At 40.8% G+C, this 13518-nt stretch overlaps 1 protein-coding gene across 7 annotated transcripts in view; it reads left to right on the top strand.

Moving 5' to 3' along the window:
• BMPR1B (bone morphogenetic protein receptor type 1B) overlaps positions 1–13518 on the top strand; it is a 247951-nt gene that overhangs the window by 196461 nt on the left and 37972 nt on the right. Inside the window, exon 1 of one of the 7 annotated variants that reach the window (XM_077300848.1) lies at positions 6395–6541. The exons of 5 other annotated variants lie outside the window; for them this stretch is intronic. Coding sequence is in view for 1 of the 2 variants with exons in the window: in XM_077300847.1 (XP_077156962.1) it covers positions 6615–6678 (64 nt within the window). In the remaining variant the exon portion in view is untranslated. Of the gene's footprint in view, positions 1–6394; positions 6542–6608; positions 6679–13518 lie in introns of those variants that run through there. One more of the 7 variants, XM_077300847.1, reaches the window with a different exon arrangement.

Here is a 13518-nt window from a genome sequence, read left to right as displayed (position 1 = left end):
GATCCACATTACCAGAGAAACCAGCTGTATACAATGGAGATAAAGGGAGGAAGTTTAAAAGAGAACAGAGGCATTTGTGAAAATTAGTCAGTATTAGTGTAATATTCCTCCAAGGCGTGTTTATAATGCCCACCGGAATGTGTGGGTGGTGGGATCAAATTCCAGACATTCATTTACTGACATAACACCCTCAAACAAACACATACCTACCTCTGCTTTCTTCTGGCCTGTAAGCTCCACTGAAAAGACCATGACACCTGAATTCAGAAAGTGTGCTGTGTGTGGAGATTTTTTGCTTGCTTTTGTTTGTGGCTGCAATGAAAATGCAGCCCAACCTACAACAGAACTTAGTTCCATATTGGGGTTTTTTTTGGCAGTATAAAAGGTCTTCCCCTCCATGCAAATATACTTTATTTCTGCTTTTATGTTTTCTATCTGCAGATGTTTGGAATTATCTCTAGCACAGCACAAGAAGTAAGCATCTTTTTTTTAAAAAAATTCCCTTTAAGACTTATGCAAGGTTCCTATGGTATTTCGCTTAGCTTCCATTCATCAGTGTCAGGTGTCCTATAAATGTTCTTCCAGCTGTACTGGAGCTATTTATCTGTAAATGGATCCCATGAGAATGGGAGAGGGAAAAGCTACAGCTAACCCATCAATGTGGGTAAGGCCCATTCACGTGTATTTTCCCTGCAGAATCAGCATCCAGTGGCCCATTTAGATCTATCTGCACTGCACCTACTCATGAATGAGTAACTTTTATGTGAGCTGAGGAATTTTAAAGCACTCCCCATGATGCCCTATATCTTTACACAGTTCTGCAAGAGCACTAATTCTGTACACCTGCAATACTGGCTATTTCACTTGGTGAGGCTATACCAAAGCCCGGATTTCCTAAGGGCTCTTTCAAGGGAGAGCTATCATGAGGCAAGATGATGCTACATTTCAAGTAGCAGAACTTTTTATGACCCACCTCTTTGAAGGATCTGTAGGAAGCACTATACCTCACCCAGGCATATATTTTCTGATATAGGTTCTCTCCCTCTGATGGAAAACATTGTTTTTCTTTTCTGATCGTGTTAACAAAAATAAATAGAACAATCACTTCTAAACTTTGCACATTTTAGCATCAGCTGCATATAAATAATATGCAAATGGTCTGGAAATGCTAGCAACGAATGGGAGAAAATGAAAAGGCTCACAATAATTTTAAGAAAGGAAAAATATGTGTATCCCTAGACATCACTGTGCCTTCTGCATCCTAGACAAACATTATTTTGTCATATTTTGCCAGCTTGGTGTTGTGGTTAGGAGCGACAACTTCTGACGAGCTGGGTTTGATTCTCCACTCCTCCTCCACATGTAGCCAGTTGGGTGACCTTGGACTCACCACAGTACGAGCAGTAATATCAGGGCTCTCAGCCTCACTCACCTCACAGGGTGTCTGTTGTGGGGAGAGGAAAGGGAAGGCGACTAAGCCGCTTGGAGATTCCTTCATGTAGAGAAGAGTGGGGTATAAGAACCAACTCTTCTTCTGTGCCTAGGGGATGGTAGGCCATCCCTAGCCCATTCCGTTTCAGATTGCTCTGATTTCATGGTTTTGTTAAAAGAGTGAAATGGGTCAGATTTCAGGATAACTGTCTGTACCGAAAAGCCATTCAGCTTCTCAAAAATGTTACATGCTCATCTGATTAGACAAGAATGTTTCATAAAATAAATATCTTAGTGTTCAACTGCTGGTGCCGTATTATCACCACACTTTCAAGCAAGGTCATTGAGCACAGTGGTCTTTTGGCATATTTACATTTTTTTAGCTCTTCCAAACGGAGATAGGAGAACGTCAGATCCTTGGGTGTGCCGATGTCCTTGGCACAGTATGTTGTTTGAACTTCATCAATGCGTTTTTGTAGTTCTTTTACCATTTAGTGTTGCTTTATTTCCCCATTTTCCGTGTCCTTTTGTAGTGTGTGGCCATGTTCATTAAAAGCACATACTATTCCTCTTTTTGAATGTAAATGTTAGCACCTTGGACAGTTTGCAGCTTACATTTGTAGCCCTGTTAAATTAAGCAACTTCTCTTGTTTATCCTAAAATGCAGATAAGTAGCTTTCAGGGTGCTGTTTGTAGTTCCTGAGAGAGGAGTCAACACATTATCTGGAAGAGTCTACTAGTCATAACTAATGAACTTTTGGCTTTCACTGCAGAACAGGCAAAGAGACAATGAGTTCTGCAGAAAAGGGAGAAAGCCCTTTGTACTGTATGTTAGTAGTTTGTGTATGGTGGCGCCTGCTAGGACATGCCTCTCACTGCTCTGTTGTGTTAATTAGGAGCAAAATATGGTCCTCCTCTTACTGGTGTAGAACTGTTTGGTTTATTATGAATATACGGAGACAAGGCTGAATTCTAGCCAGTCCTGCTTAAACAGCTGCATGCATCAGGGTTATGAAGCAAATTGGATGAATGCATAACGTTCAACTCTAGTTATCGCTACCACTTTAATTTGTACGATGTCTGTTCATTGTGTTCGTCTTCCAGCCATAGTTATGCACTTTCAAGTGCCACTGACATCAATGGGGAAGTTAAACCTGTCTTTGAAATTCTACTGTTGATGTTGACTGTACTAGAAAATTATCTAATTTGGCTGGATCATGTCTTCTGTTTACCACATCACAGAGGGGTGTGTGTGCTTTGGTGGTGGTTGTTCTTTTTATTTGAGCAACATTTGTATTGGGTTTCCCCCAAAATATGGCATATTTTTTAAAGAAATCTTAAGACAAACCTTCACAGATTTAGACAATTATTGCAATTAATAAAAAAAGAAAAAAAGGCAAACATGTAATGCAAAAATTCCTCAGTAGAAGAAAGTATAACGACAGTATTTGCCCTTTCACACGTGGTTTAGGTGGTTTTTCTCGCCCCTTTTGGTTTCCCTGTAGTTTCTTCTAACTGCTTTTGATCCAGCGTGAGAAAGCATGGAGTTGCAACAGAAACCACCAAAGGACAACAAATTGAAAAGGAGGGCATGAAGAAGCTCAAGGGAAAATTGCTGCAGGATGACTCTGGAATTCTGGGAAAGCCCTATGTGAGAAGATCCCGTGATATGCAGATGACTAGGGATAGGAAGTTGGGTGACAGAGATGCATTTTATGAAATTTCTCATGGAAGTTGACTTTATGCCTAAGTTCTGACTGATCTGAGATGTAGAAGGCAATTTCTGCTCAGTCATATTGACTAGCTTTTGCCAAATTCTGCAAACTGCCATTTGTCTAGCTTGCTGTTTAGAGGCATAATGCTAGGGCTGTCAGTTGTGGACTTAGAAATGGAGATTTCAGGGAAGCGTCCTGAGGAGTATGGAGTTTGGGAAGAGAAAAAAGCTCAGTAGAGATGTCACAGAGTCCAAAGTTGCTGTATCCTCCATGGGAGCTGATCTCTATACTCTTGAGAGCCAGTTTGGTGTAGTGGTTAGGAGTGCGAACTTCTAATCTGGCATGCCGGGTTTGATTCTGCACTCCCCCACATGCAACCAGCTGGGTGACCTTGGGCTCGCCACGGCACTGATAAAATTGTTCTGACCAGGCAGTGATATCAGGGCTCTCTCAGCCTCACCCACCCCACAGCGTGTCTGTTGTGGGGAGAGGAATGGGAAGGCAACTGTAAGCCGCTTTGAGCCTCCTTCGGGTAGAGAAAAGCGGCATATAAGAACCAACTCTTCTTCGTCAGTTGAAATCTTAGAAACCCTCAAAGCCCCTACCTTTAAGTGGTGACCCTACTTGCTATTTAAAGCACCATCCTATAGCGAATATCATATCTGAATGTCATAAGATGATTTCTTTACAGGCTGCCTATAGATGCTTCAAAACACACAGAATCAGATTTAACTGTTTTTGGTTTCTTCCTGTCTGTGATTTGATTAAATAGCTGGAGAATTCAATGAAATATGATGCTACCTTCCATTTTGGGGAAAAAGCAGCTAATGGAATTAGAACTTTGAGTCAAAGTTGTCTTTGGCAGAAATGAATTTCTTTGGATCTGATTTTTTGGATTCAAATGTGCCCTGATTTATAGTTGTGAATGTTCACCAGTGTTTTGGAAAACACCTTTAGCTACCATCTCTCTTATATTTTGTATTACTAAACTTTGCAACATGGAAAAGGTCACATTACTGGGACAGTCCTGCATTTTTAATATTCATTTTAAGGTGTTAGCTATAAACATGCTGTAGATCCCAAATTATATTTAAAGTAGTATTTACATGTGTGTTTCATGTGTGTCATAAAGCTATACATGCATCATACTTATAAGCATCCATTACATCTTAAATCTGCCTTGGAAATTGGATTTGTAATTTCACTCGTTTGTGACTTTGCTAGGCTTAAAATTAACAGGGCTTAGAGTAAACTCCATCCTTTCTTCTGGGCCCTAGATATGAAGGAAGGAAATTCACTCATCTTCGCTCACTTCCCTCAAGCTCAGTTATTTGTGCTAGGGGAGGGACCTGACATCCAAAGACAGGAATTGTGCTTCATTCTTTTCTTAAAAACTTCAGTCAGGCTCCGATTATGAACTTTCTTCTGGAAATGGCCTTTGTTTAATCCACTTATGCACAGAAGCATGGAAGGCAGGCCCCGATTCAGCAAAGCATTGACCGGAGGCTTATTCATACATATCTGGCATGGCAAGTTTGATCTTCTTTTAAACGCTGTGGGAGGGAGGTGGCAGCACCATTTAGTAGTGCCAAAATTGGCTTTGAGCTCCTATTGGGTGAAATGAGGAGAAAAACTATACAGAGCCTTAAAAGATGCAAATGCAATACTTGCCCTCCATTTGGTCTTGCATTCCATTTGGTCTTCCGTCTCTGGCACATTACTCTGGTGTACTTATTAGCTAGTACACGTTTACAATAGGAATTCTCCCCATTGCAAGCTGGCACACCCACTGCTGCTTAAAGAAATGTGACAGGCCCATTGTACACAGAGGGCCAAGGTTCACATGTGCACCTGACGGCTTTTATGTGCTCTGCATTTTTCTTAGGTTTAACCTTTTGCATTTTGTCTTCCTATTTCCATTATCTGTCTCCAATGTCTTCTGAATATGCTATGGTATGTTGTGGAACTTTGATCAAAACACTTGCACCAGTCCTTCACCCAATAAGCATGTAACTCATCAACTATCTCTATCTGTTGTGTAACAACCAGCCCGTCTATTAAGTTTTCATAGTGAATACAAGTTCGAAACACGAAGGCAGGGAAAAGGTCTAAATCAGGGGTAGTCAAACTGCAGCCCTCCAGATGTCCATGGACTAAAATTCCCATGAGCCCCCGCCAACGAATGCTGGCAGGGACTCATGGGAATTGTGGTCCATGGACATCTGGAGGGCCGCAGTTTGACCACCCGTGGAAATAGTTTAGCAAATCTTGTTTCACCTTTTGCCTTGACTTCAGATTGGTTTAAATGTGAGTGGGATTGTAATTTTGCTAAGAAAAGTACGTTCTACTTGTTGGATGTCCCTGGCCGGTAAAAGGTTGGGGGACCACTGCGATCATTATAACTATTTCTGAGATGGGTCATAAAGTGTGGGTCAAAAGCTCCACACACTGGGGCCAGGGATAGACTGAAATCTTGTAGGACTCATTTTTGGATCTTAGTGGCTATTTGGGGAGTTTCCAGGCAAGCTGCAACCAACATTGCTGAGGATTCTAAGCCTAAATTGTAGCAAGGGTGGTGGAGAAATCTGGAAGAGTGTTAAAAGTGAGGAGGAAGGGAAGGTGGAGGAGTGAAAAAGAGAAAACTGAAACTGGCAGAGGGGGCAGGAAATGATGAGCAAGTGAATGAGAGCAGAGGCTCAGAAGACAAAGGTTCAGAAGGAAGAAATGGGCAGAAGCTGCAGACACTTATAGGGGAAGGCAAAGAAGAAAAATAAGGGTGAGAGAAATAATGGAGAAATAAGACCCCTTCCCCTGGCAAGTCCTTATGGATCAGAAATATTATTCACTGGCATTAAATAAATGTTGAGCTTTTGAAAGGCACCTTTGGGTATTTTTCACATATAAGCTGAAAAGGCAGCTTTTAATCCACCTGGAACTGGTAATAATGAATACTGCATGACCAGGAACTCAGACTTCCTCTCTAGCTCTTTGTTGGTCTTAAAGGTTCTGTTGGACTCAATTTTTGTTTTGCTACTTCAGATCAACACGGCTACCCACTAGAATTTACCTCCAGCTCTTGGTTTTCCTTTTCCTTTCACCTTTCTGCCATCACATGCTCTATATTCTTCATGTAGCGTTGTGCCTGGCAGAACTATTTTCTGTTTGCCAACTTTACAATCAAGGAAGGGGGGGAAAAAACAGCTGAGCAGCATTAGGCAGCCACAGCTTGGGCTGCATTTCTTAACTGCCGAATAACAGATCACAGGTGCAGGATTAACCCAACATACTGTTTTGTTAATGGAAGCCCCTTAGCAGCAGTAGTTCAGTGGTTTGTCACATGATTCTCTTCAAGGGGGGAGTGTGGCAAAGATAGAACAGGCCCACGGAAATTGAATGTAAGTAGAAGAGGTCAATGTTTTGTTTTTTTAAATCTTAACAAAATACATCAGGGAGAGGCGGGGAAGGAGAATGAGGCTTTCCGTTTATCCTCTTTGTGGGGGAGTGGGGAAGTTCACCAGCTTTTTAACAAAAGGTCAGGCATGGAGGCACATGACTGGACAATTCCATTGAGTTGAAGTAGGGTTTCTTAAACGTGCAGCTAGTTAACTATGGGACAAAGAGGACTTTTTGTGCATGTGCCTTGTCTTGCATTTCCCCTCTACTAATTCCCTTCAATAGATCTCTCTCTAGGCAATAGGTTGCTCCATCACATTCACCTGGAATTAAGTCTTGTTGATTTCCATTGAAATTTGTTTCCAACTTAATGTGCTTAAGATCAAAAGCAGCTTTTTAAAATGGCGGCATCTGTTCAAGTATAGATTTTTGTTGGCCACATCTATAATTGTATATGAAAAGCATTAATATAAAAATACAGTTTCAGCTAGAAATCTAATTTGACAAAATGGGTAGCAAAATTGACTGTAAATAAGGCGTGCCACATTTTGTTGCCACCTTTCTGCAATAAATTTAAACATGGTGCTGTACACCTCAAGAGAAACATTTCTGTCCTTTGCATTTATATAGTTAAAAAAATCCCTCAAATCCAAGTATTACTGTAGTGTGATATCTTAAATGGGCTATTATTTTTGTTGATATCTGGGGAGTTTTCATTTAAAAATAAAATAACTATATTGTATAATGAAGGGTTGATAAAGCTTTAATCCAGTCAGTGTTACGTGCTCAGAAGTGTACCACAATGGTTGATGCAGTTTAGATTAAAATTGGCTTCTGGCCGCATGAAGAAGCAGAGCATTTCAATGCCCTGTGTTAATTAATTGCATTGTGCATCTAATACTACTTAATAGCATTAAAACTGTAACCTTTAATTAACATGTTTAAAAGCCTGAAAAGTTTTTTCTCCATTCCACTGTACCTTTTGAACCGAGAAGTTGTTGATTGTTAGTAGGGTTTCTTGAAAAAAAAACCTGGTTCAGCTTGCGTCCTGTTCACCGGCCACAAACAGGGACCCTGTTTTTCAACCACTGGTTGGATAGTTTGTCCATCTGTTCATTGGTGTTCTACAAGTTTTTTTCACTGTATTTCTACCTAACTGGGCATCATTACTATTTATTAAATTTCTATTCCGCTCTCCTGGAACCGGCATTACAGTGCAGCTTTGTATTTTAAAACTGTGCTTTATTGGGTTGCCCTTCCCACAGTAGATGGTTGACGCAGCATTTATTTTCCTGTCTAAGGGAGAACCTCCCTTCCCTCATTTGGTGGCTGGCTGCCAAAAGAACGCAACAAATTCCTCTCTATTACTGTCAGAAGGCAGCTTCCACCACAGCGCAGTTTATCAGCTGTTCAGCTTTGGTTAACAACAGAAATATTTATTAGTGCTGTTGGAACAGACCTACCAAATTTAATGTGCTGCAGACCCATCTTGAGGATCGTGTTGTTCCTTGCACGTTGCTGTTGGTTGTGGCCTGTAGAAAGGACTTTCTCTGCCATCGGAACAGGAGCCATGACAAAAGTGAGTGCGGAAGCGTGCACAGCTGTTGCGCTTTTCCCTCACAAAAAATATTACAGGTGTTGCTTTCTAATATCACGAAACCTGTAGTCTTGTGTGCTACTGGAGAAACTGCATTCAAGATAAGCACACTGATATAATAAAGTCCATAAGCAAAATGTCATAACCATTACAAGAGTTTGGTAACTGCAAACTAGAAACAGAGGAGTCCTTACAGAATTATTATTATTATTATTATTATTATTATTATTATTATTATTATTATTATTATTATTATTATTATTATTATTATTATTATTATTATTATTAATAGATTTATATGGAGTCACTGAAGCAGTAGGTGCAAGCTTAAATGGACTCCGGGGAATGGTAGAGGACAGGAAGGCCTGGAGGATCATTGTCCATGGGGTCGCAATGGGTCGGACACGACTTCGTACCTAACAACAACAATATAATTCACTAGCTATAGAAGGTTCCAGAATACATGAACATCTTTGCCCACCTCCTGAAGATACAAATGGCAGAATACTGTTGGAACTCTGTGGAAACAAGTTTTCACAGCAAAAGAGGTTATGCATGTACCATAAGAGCTTCTCCCCAACAAATAGCAGTGAGAAAGGTGCATGCATGTATTCATATGAGTGGTCATCATAGTGGCTATAGCAAAAAAAAAAAATTCTGACCTCTTGTCTGTGATATAAGAGTAATGATTTGGGCCACCTTTACAGCACTGTGGCAAGTACAATTTGCGATTCCTTTTGAATACTCCAAAGTTACTGCTGCTGTAATATGAGGGGAGCAATTCCCATGTTGGCAAGCTCAGAGAACTAAGTTACCACGGGCATCAGGCTGCAGTAACCCATGGTAATAAACCCTTTTTAAGTGAAATATTTGTGCGTTTTTTAAAAATGTCTGCTGCTTTCTATACATCATTAGCAGTCTTCTCACATACGGACAAATGGTTCGAGAAAGTGTCAGAGGGGATTTTAATGCTGTGTGAAAAAATATATACTTTGAGCTGCTAACATGTTGAGAAAGCAGTCCTTATTGATGTAAGTTGCTGGTTTTGGAAGAAAATGACAAATATTAATATTTCATATACCAGCTGTATAATGTTAAACAGTTCCTAATGCACGGTGATCTTATATGACATGTCAATTTCTTTTTAGCAGCAAAGGTTCAAACATCCCTGCCTCGTTGGCCTTGAAACATACTTGCCAATCTGTATATCATAATCTGAAATAATAATAATTCAGTGCTCACGATATGAGAATTTTGGTGCTAAAGGACATGTAGAAAACTTCAATCACAACTTTATGTTTCTCCTTTGTCTGTGCATGCTGGTATTGCTAAGGCAAGGTTTGTACTCAGACTGGACCAAAACCGGATCTTATTCTTAGGATGCCTTATCCATGTTGACCAAATTTGTCCATTAACCATGATAAAAGTTCAGGGGTGGACTGTTGGATTATTCATCTCCTCAATCTTAGACAATTTATTCAATACTTCTTCCGCTTGCTTTACAGTGCAGTCCTAGTTCATTGAAGTCATTGGGGTGATAAAGGTGTAATTGTGTTTAGGATTGCACTATCAGTCACAGAAATTTTATATCACCATGAATATTAACCTCAGTGAATGCTAAACAAAGGGTCACCCTTAGCCAGGATCTGAAGACGAACATTTCAGAGATCCCTCTTAGATTTGCATCAGCCTATTGGTGCTTGTTTGCTTTAGATTATCTAAATTTGTATTTCAAATAGGCTGTATTGCATATATGTCCAGTCCAGGCCACCTCATTCAGAAAATGGTGGTTGCCAATATAATGTGCCTGGTAAAAATGTTTTACTATTGCTCCCTGAAATGCTATATTTGGCAGACTGGCCCGTGGTTTAAAAAGCATAATTTATTGTGGTTTCTTTATAGCGCTGCTATTTTATTGCCGATTAGTAGCCAGCAATAGCCTTTGGAAGTTCTTTTATCTGATGTCTGAGTCATACAGGGAGTTAAAACAGTTAATGTTTCCTTTTCCCATTAAAGCAGTCATTTTTAGGATGTCATTTGACTTGTTCAGATGCAATCAGTCAGTGGATTGTAAGCTAGCACACGCGGTGCTATTGTAGGGTATTTCCTGATTTCTTTCTCCTAAAAATAAAAATGCTTGCTGACTGAAACAGAGTGGTTTAACATGCCACAAATATTCTACCTAGCAAAGGCTTATTACCATGGGTTACTCCAGCCTGATGCCCAGGGGTAAATTAGTTCTCTGAGATTGACAAGATAGGAATGGCCCCCTTCATATAACAGCAGCAGTAACTTTGAACTTAGAATCATAGAATCATAGAGTTGGAAGGGGCCATACAGGCCATCTAGCCCAACCCCCTGCTCAACGCAGGATCAGCCCTAAGCATCCTAAAGCATCCAAGAAAAGTGTGTATCCAACCTTTGGTGGAGACCGCCAGTGAGGGGGAGCTCACCACCTCCTTAGGCAGCCTATTCCACTGCTGAACTACTCTGACTGTGAAAAAAATAATAGTTTGAGAAATTGGTTCAAAGTGTATATAATTAAAAATTAGAACCTAATGCTTTTTTTTGGGGGGGGGAGGGAAGTAAGTGGCAGATCACCTGCTTTGTATGAAGGAAGTTCTGGGTTCTTTCCTTGACATCTATGGCTAAAAAGGGTACCAGTTAGTAGGCACTGGGAAACACTGTTCTGTGCCCCAGACCTTGGAAAGTGGCCGGTGGAATATACAATACTAATCTCAGTGAATATCTAGTCTGATGTTGGTGCAAGACAACTTCATAAATTTATCTGGCAAACATATGGCATTGCAGGCATGCAGAACATGAACGTTCCACCCCAAATTAAACATATTTATGTGCATTATTAAATCAGTCACATTAATAGTTTGAGAAATTGGTTCAAAGTGTATATAATTAAAAATTAGAACCTAATGCTTTTTTGGGGGGGGCGGGCAGTTGCATGCAGATAAAATGTAGCTTTCTGTCAGCCACAGGGGGTAGAAAAACTGAATTACACCCAGAAAAAAAATATCACGGAAGATGAAAATACAGCCCGGAACTCTCATTTTGGAATTAATATTTGCATTTAATATCACAGCGTTATGAGCCAGATGTCTGAAAGTCTCTGCCCGGAACATTTATAAAAAGTCCATTCCTGGTCCATGAATAACAATGTAACGCGGTCACAATCCCAGCTTTGTGTCTGTTTGCTGAGAGAAGGATTTCGTTTTAAGAGGCCCTGTTACTCTGGCCCGGAAAATGAACATCTGTTGATGTTCGCTTGCCCCATGTAGGCTGGATTTTAAAGAATTCTCATCCAAAAACAATAATTTTAGGGGAAGCGGAAAGGAGTCTTACTTTCAGAAATAAAAAGTTTACGTTATAGGTAGATTATAGATACCCACTTCCTAAAGTTAGTTTTGGTCACATGCTTATTGTTTTAGACACCCTCTCCTCAAATGTCACACATTTCCCCCAAAAAGAATTGTGCACCTGTTACAGATGTATGTCTAAGAATGATTCCCAGCAAAATAGGAAACCACCAGATGGGTTCCAATACAAAAAAGAGATTCTGGTGATTAATGCCGTTTGGAAAGAAACACTCAGAAACCTCACTTGGAGATTGCCCTTTTGCCATGTAAGGAATTGCACATCGGAATGTTCCCTTCATGCTCAGAACAAATCAGAACTTCCTTGTATCTAGGGACGGGTCCCATTACACTCTTTCATTTTGTGGTGGCTTGTTCAAGAAGAAGGAACACTCAAAAGTAGGGTTGCTAAGTACCCCCTGGCCACCAGCAGGGGATGGGGGGTATAGGGTTGCTAGATCCAGGTTGGGAAACTTATGGGGATTTGGGAGTAGAGCCTTAGGTAGGATACAATGCTATAGAGTCCTTCACTCCAAAGCATCAATTTTATCCAGGGGAACTGATCGCTAGAGATTAGCTGTAATTCCAAGGGACCCCCATGACTCACCTGGAGGATGGTATCCCTATTCAAAAGACCCCTTCTTCTTCTGCAAGTTTCTGCCCATACCAGAAGGGAGTCTTTGGTTAAAACCCTTGGAAAACTAGCATGTTCAGGGAATGACAGAACTCCCAGCCTCATAGGAAGAGCTTCAGACAGCATGTCTGCTGCCACTCTGTGCCACAAGAGGCTGTATAAATGGCATAGTGGGTTTAAAAGAAAAAAATCATAAGAATAGCATTGAAATAGCATTGAAACATTAAAAAAAATAGTATTACTATCCCAACTTTAGGAAGCTGATCCTCAATACAGACTTTTTCCTTATATGTAGTCAGTCTATGAGGTTTAGTGGTTGGTGGGAAATTGTAGAATAATGAATTTCATTTAAAGTTTGGTTTTAAGTATCTTGGTAGCAAGCCCTGAAAGGTATTTGCCTAGTGTTTGCCTACCTATGGGTCAGCACTCACAAATGGGTCACAAAGCCTACAAAAGTGGGTCTCAGGCCAGCCATCCTTAAAGGTTGGCCCTGCCCTTTCCATTGTTCCCTTTTGTATTTTGGGAACCTGGAAACAGTATCTTCCATGTCATATATTACTTGTTATTTTTTCTTCACTGCATATGCATATTGTTCAAGTAAAATGTGTCCTGATGGTTAGTTGAATGAGTTTCATAGAATCTCAGGGGGATTAGAGGGAGTAATGGAGAAAAAGGGAGTGGTCAAAGGTTGGAATGTGACCTCCATACGCAAAGGCTGTGTATGTTGGAATGCTGTTTGCTTGGGGTTCGTAGTGGGGGCAGCTACACCCTTTGTTCAGTGATTGTTGGTTTTTCAAAAACTTCTGGTTTGCTGCTATAGAAAATGGAATGCTGAACTAGATGGGTGCCAAGGTCATAGTTTGTCTAGGGTGCCCAAAAACCTTGGGCCAGCCTTGGATGTGTTACCCCACCAAGTAAATTTGGAATAAATTTGAGTCACAGTGGTCTAAAATAAGAAGGGAAAACTGCCTCTACAGAAGTACTCTTGGCTCTGTCTGTAACATATTTATCTCACACTTCTTCTGAGTAACTCTGTGGATGAGTACATAGTTGTCTGGTCCTCCATTGGTTACAAGAACCCTGTGAAGTCAGTTGGGCTGGTTGTGACTGGCTGGCCCAGGGTCCCCAGGTAAGCTTCATGGCCAAGTCTCCAGTTTGAGTTCAAAACTCTCATGTTTTGAGTTCAAAACTCCAGACCTGACATCCCTCCAGCCAAAAAACAACTTCCCCTCACCCAGACTCCTGCGGGCGTTTCACAGAGAATTCCCACAGTGCCCCAGGCCTAGGGACAATGGGTGAGGGGAAGTTGTTTTTGGGCTGGAGGGATGTCAGGATAAGTGCCTGGTCTCTGCCATTTCTCTCCAACAGACAGGGGTGACC

This window comes from Paroedura picta, chromosome 10, assembly GCF_049243985.1.
Source record: "Paroedura picta isolate Pp20150507F chromosome 10, Ppicta_v3.0, whole genome shotgun sequence".
In the NCBI taxonomy this organism is placed as follows: Eukaryota; Metazoa; Chordata; class Lepidosauria; order Squamata; family Gekkonidae; genus Paroedura; species Paroedura picta.
The sequence above is the reverse complement of the archived record's forward strand: the minus strand, read 5'-3'. Positions and strand labels throughout refer to the sequence as shown.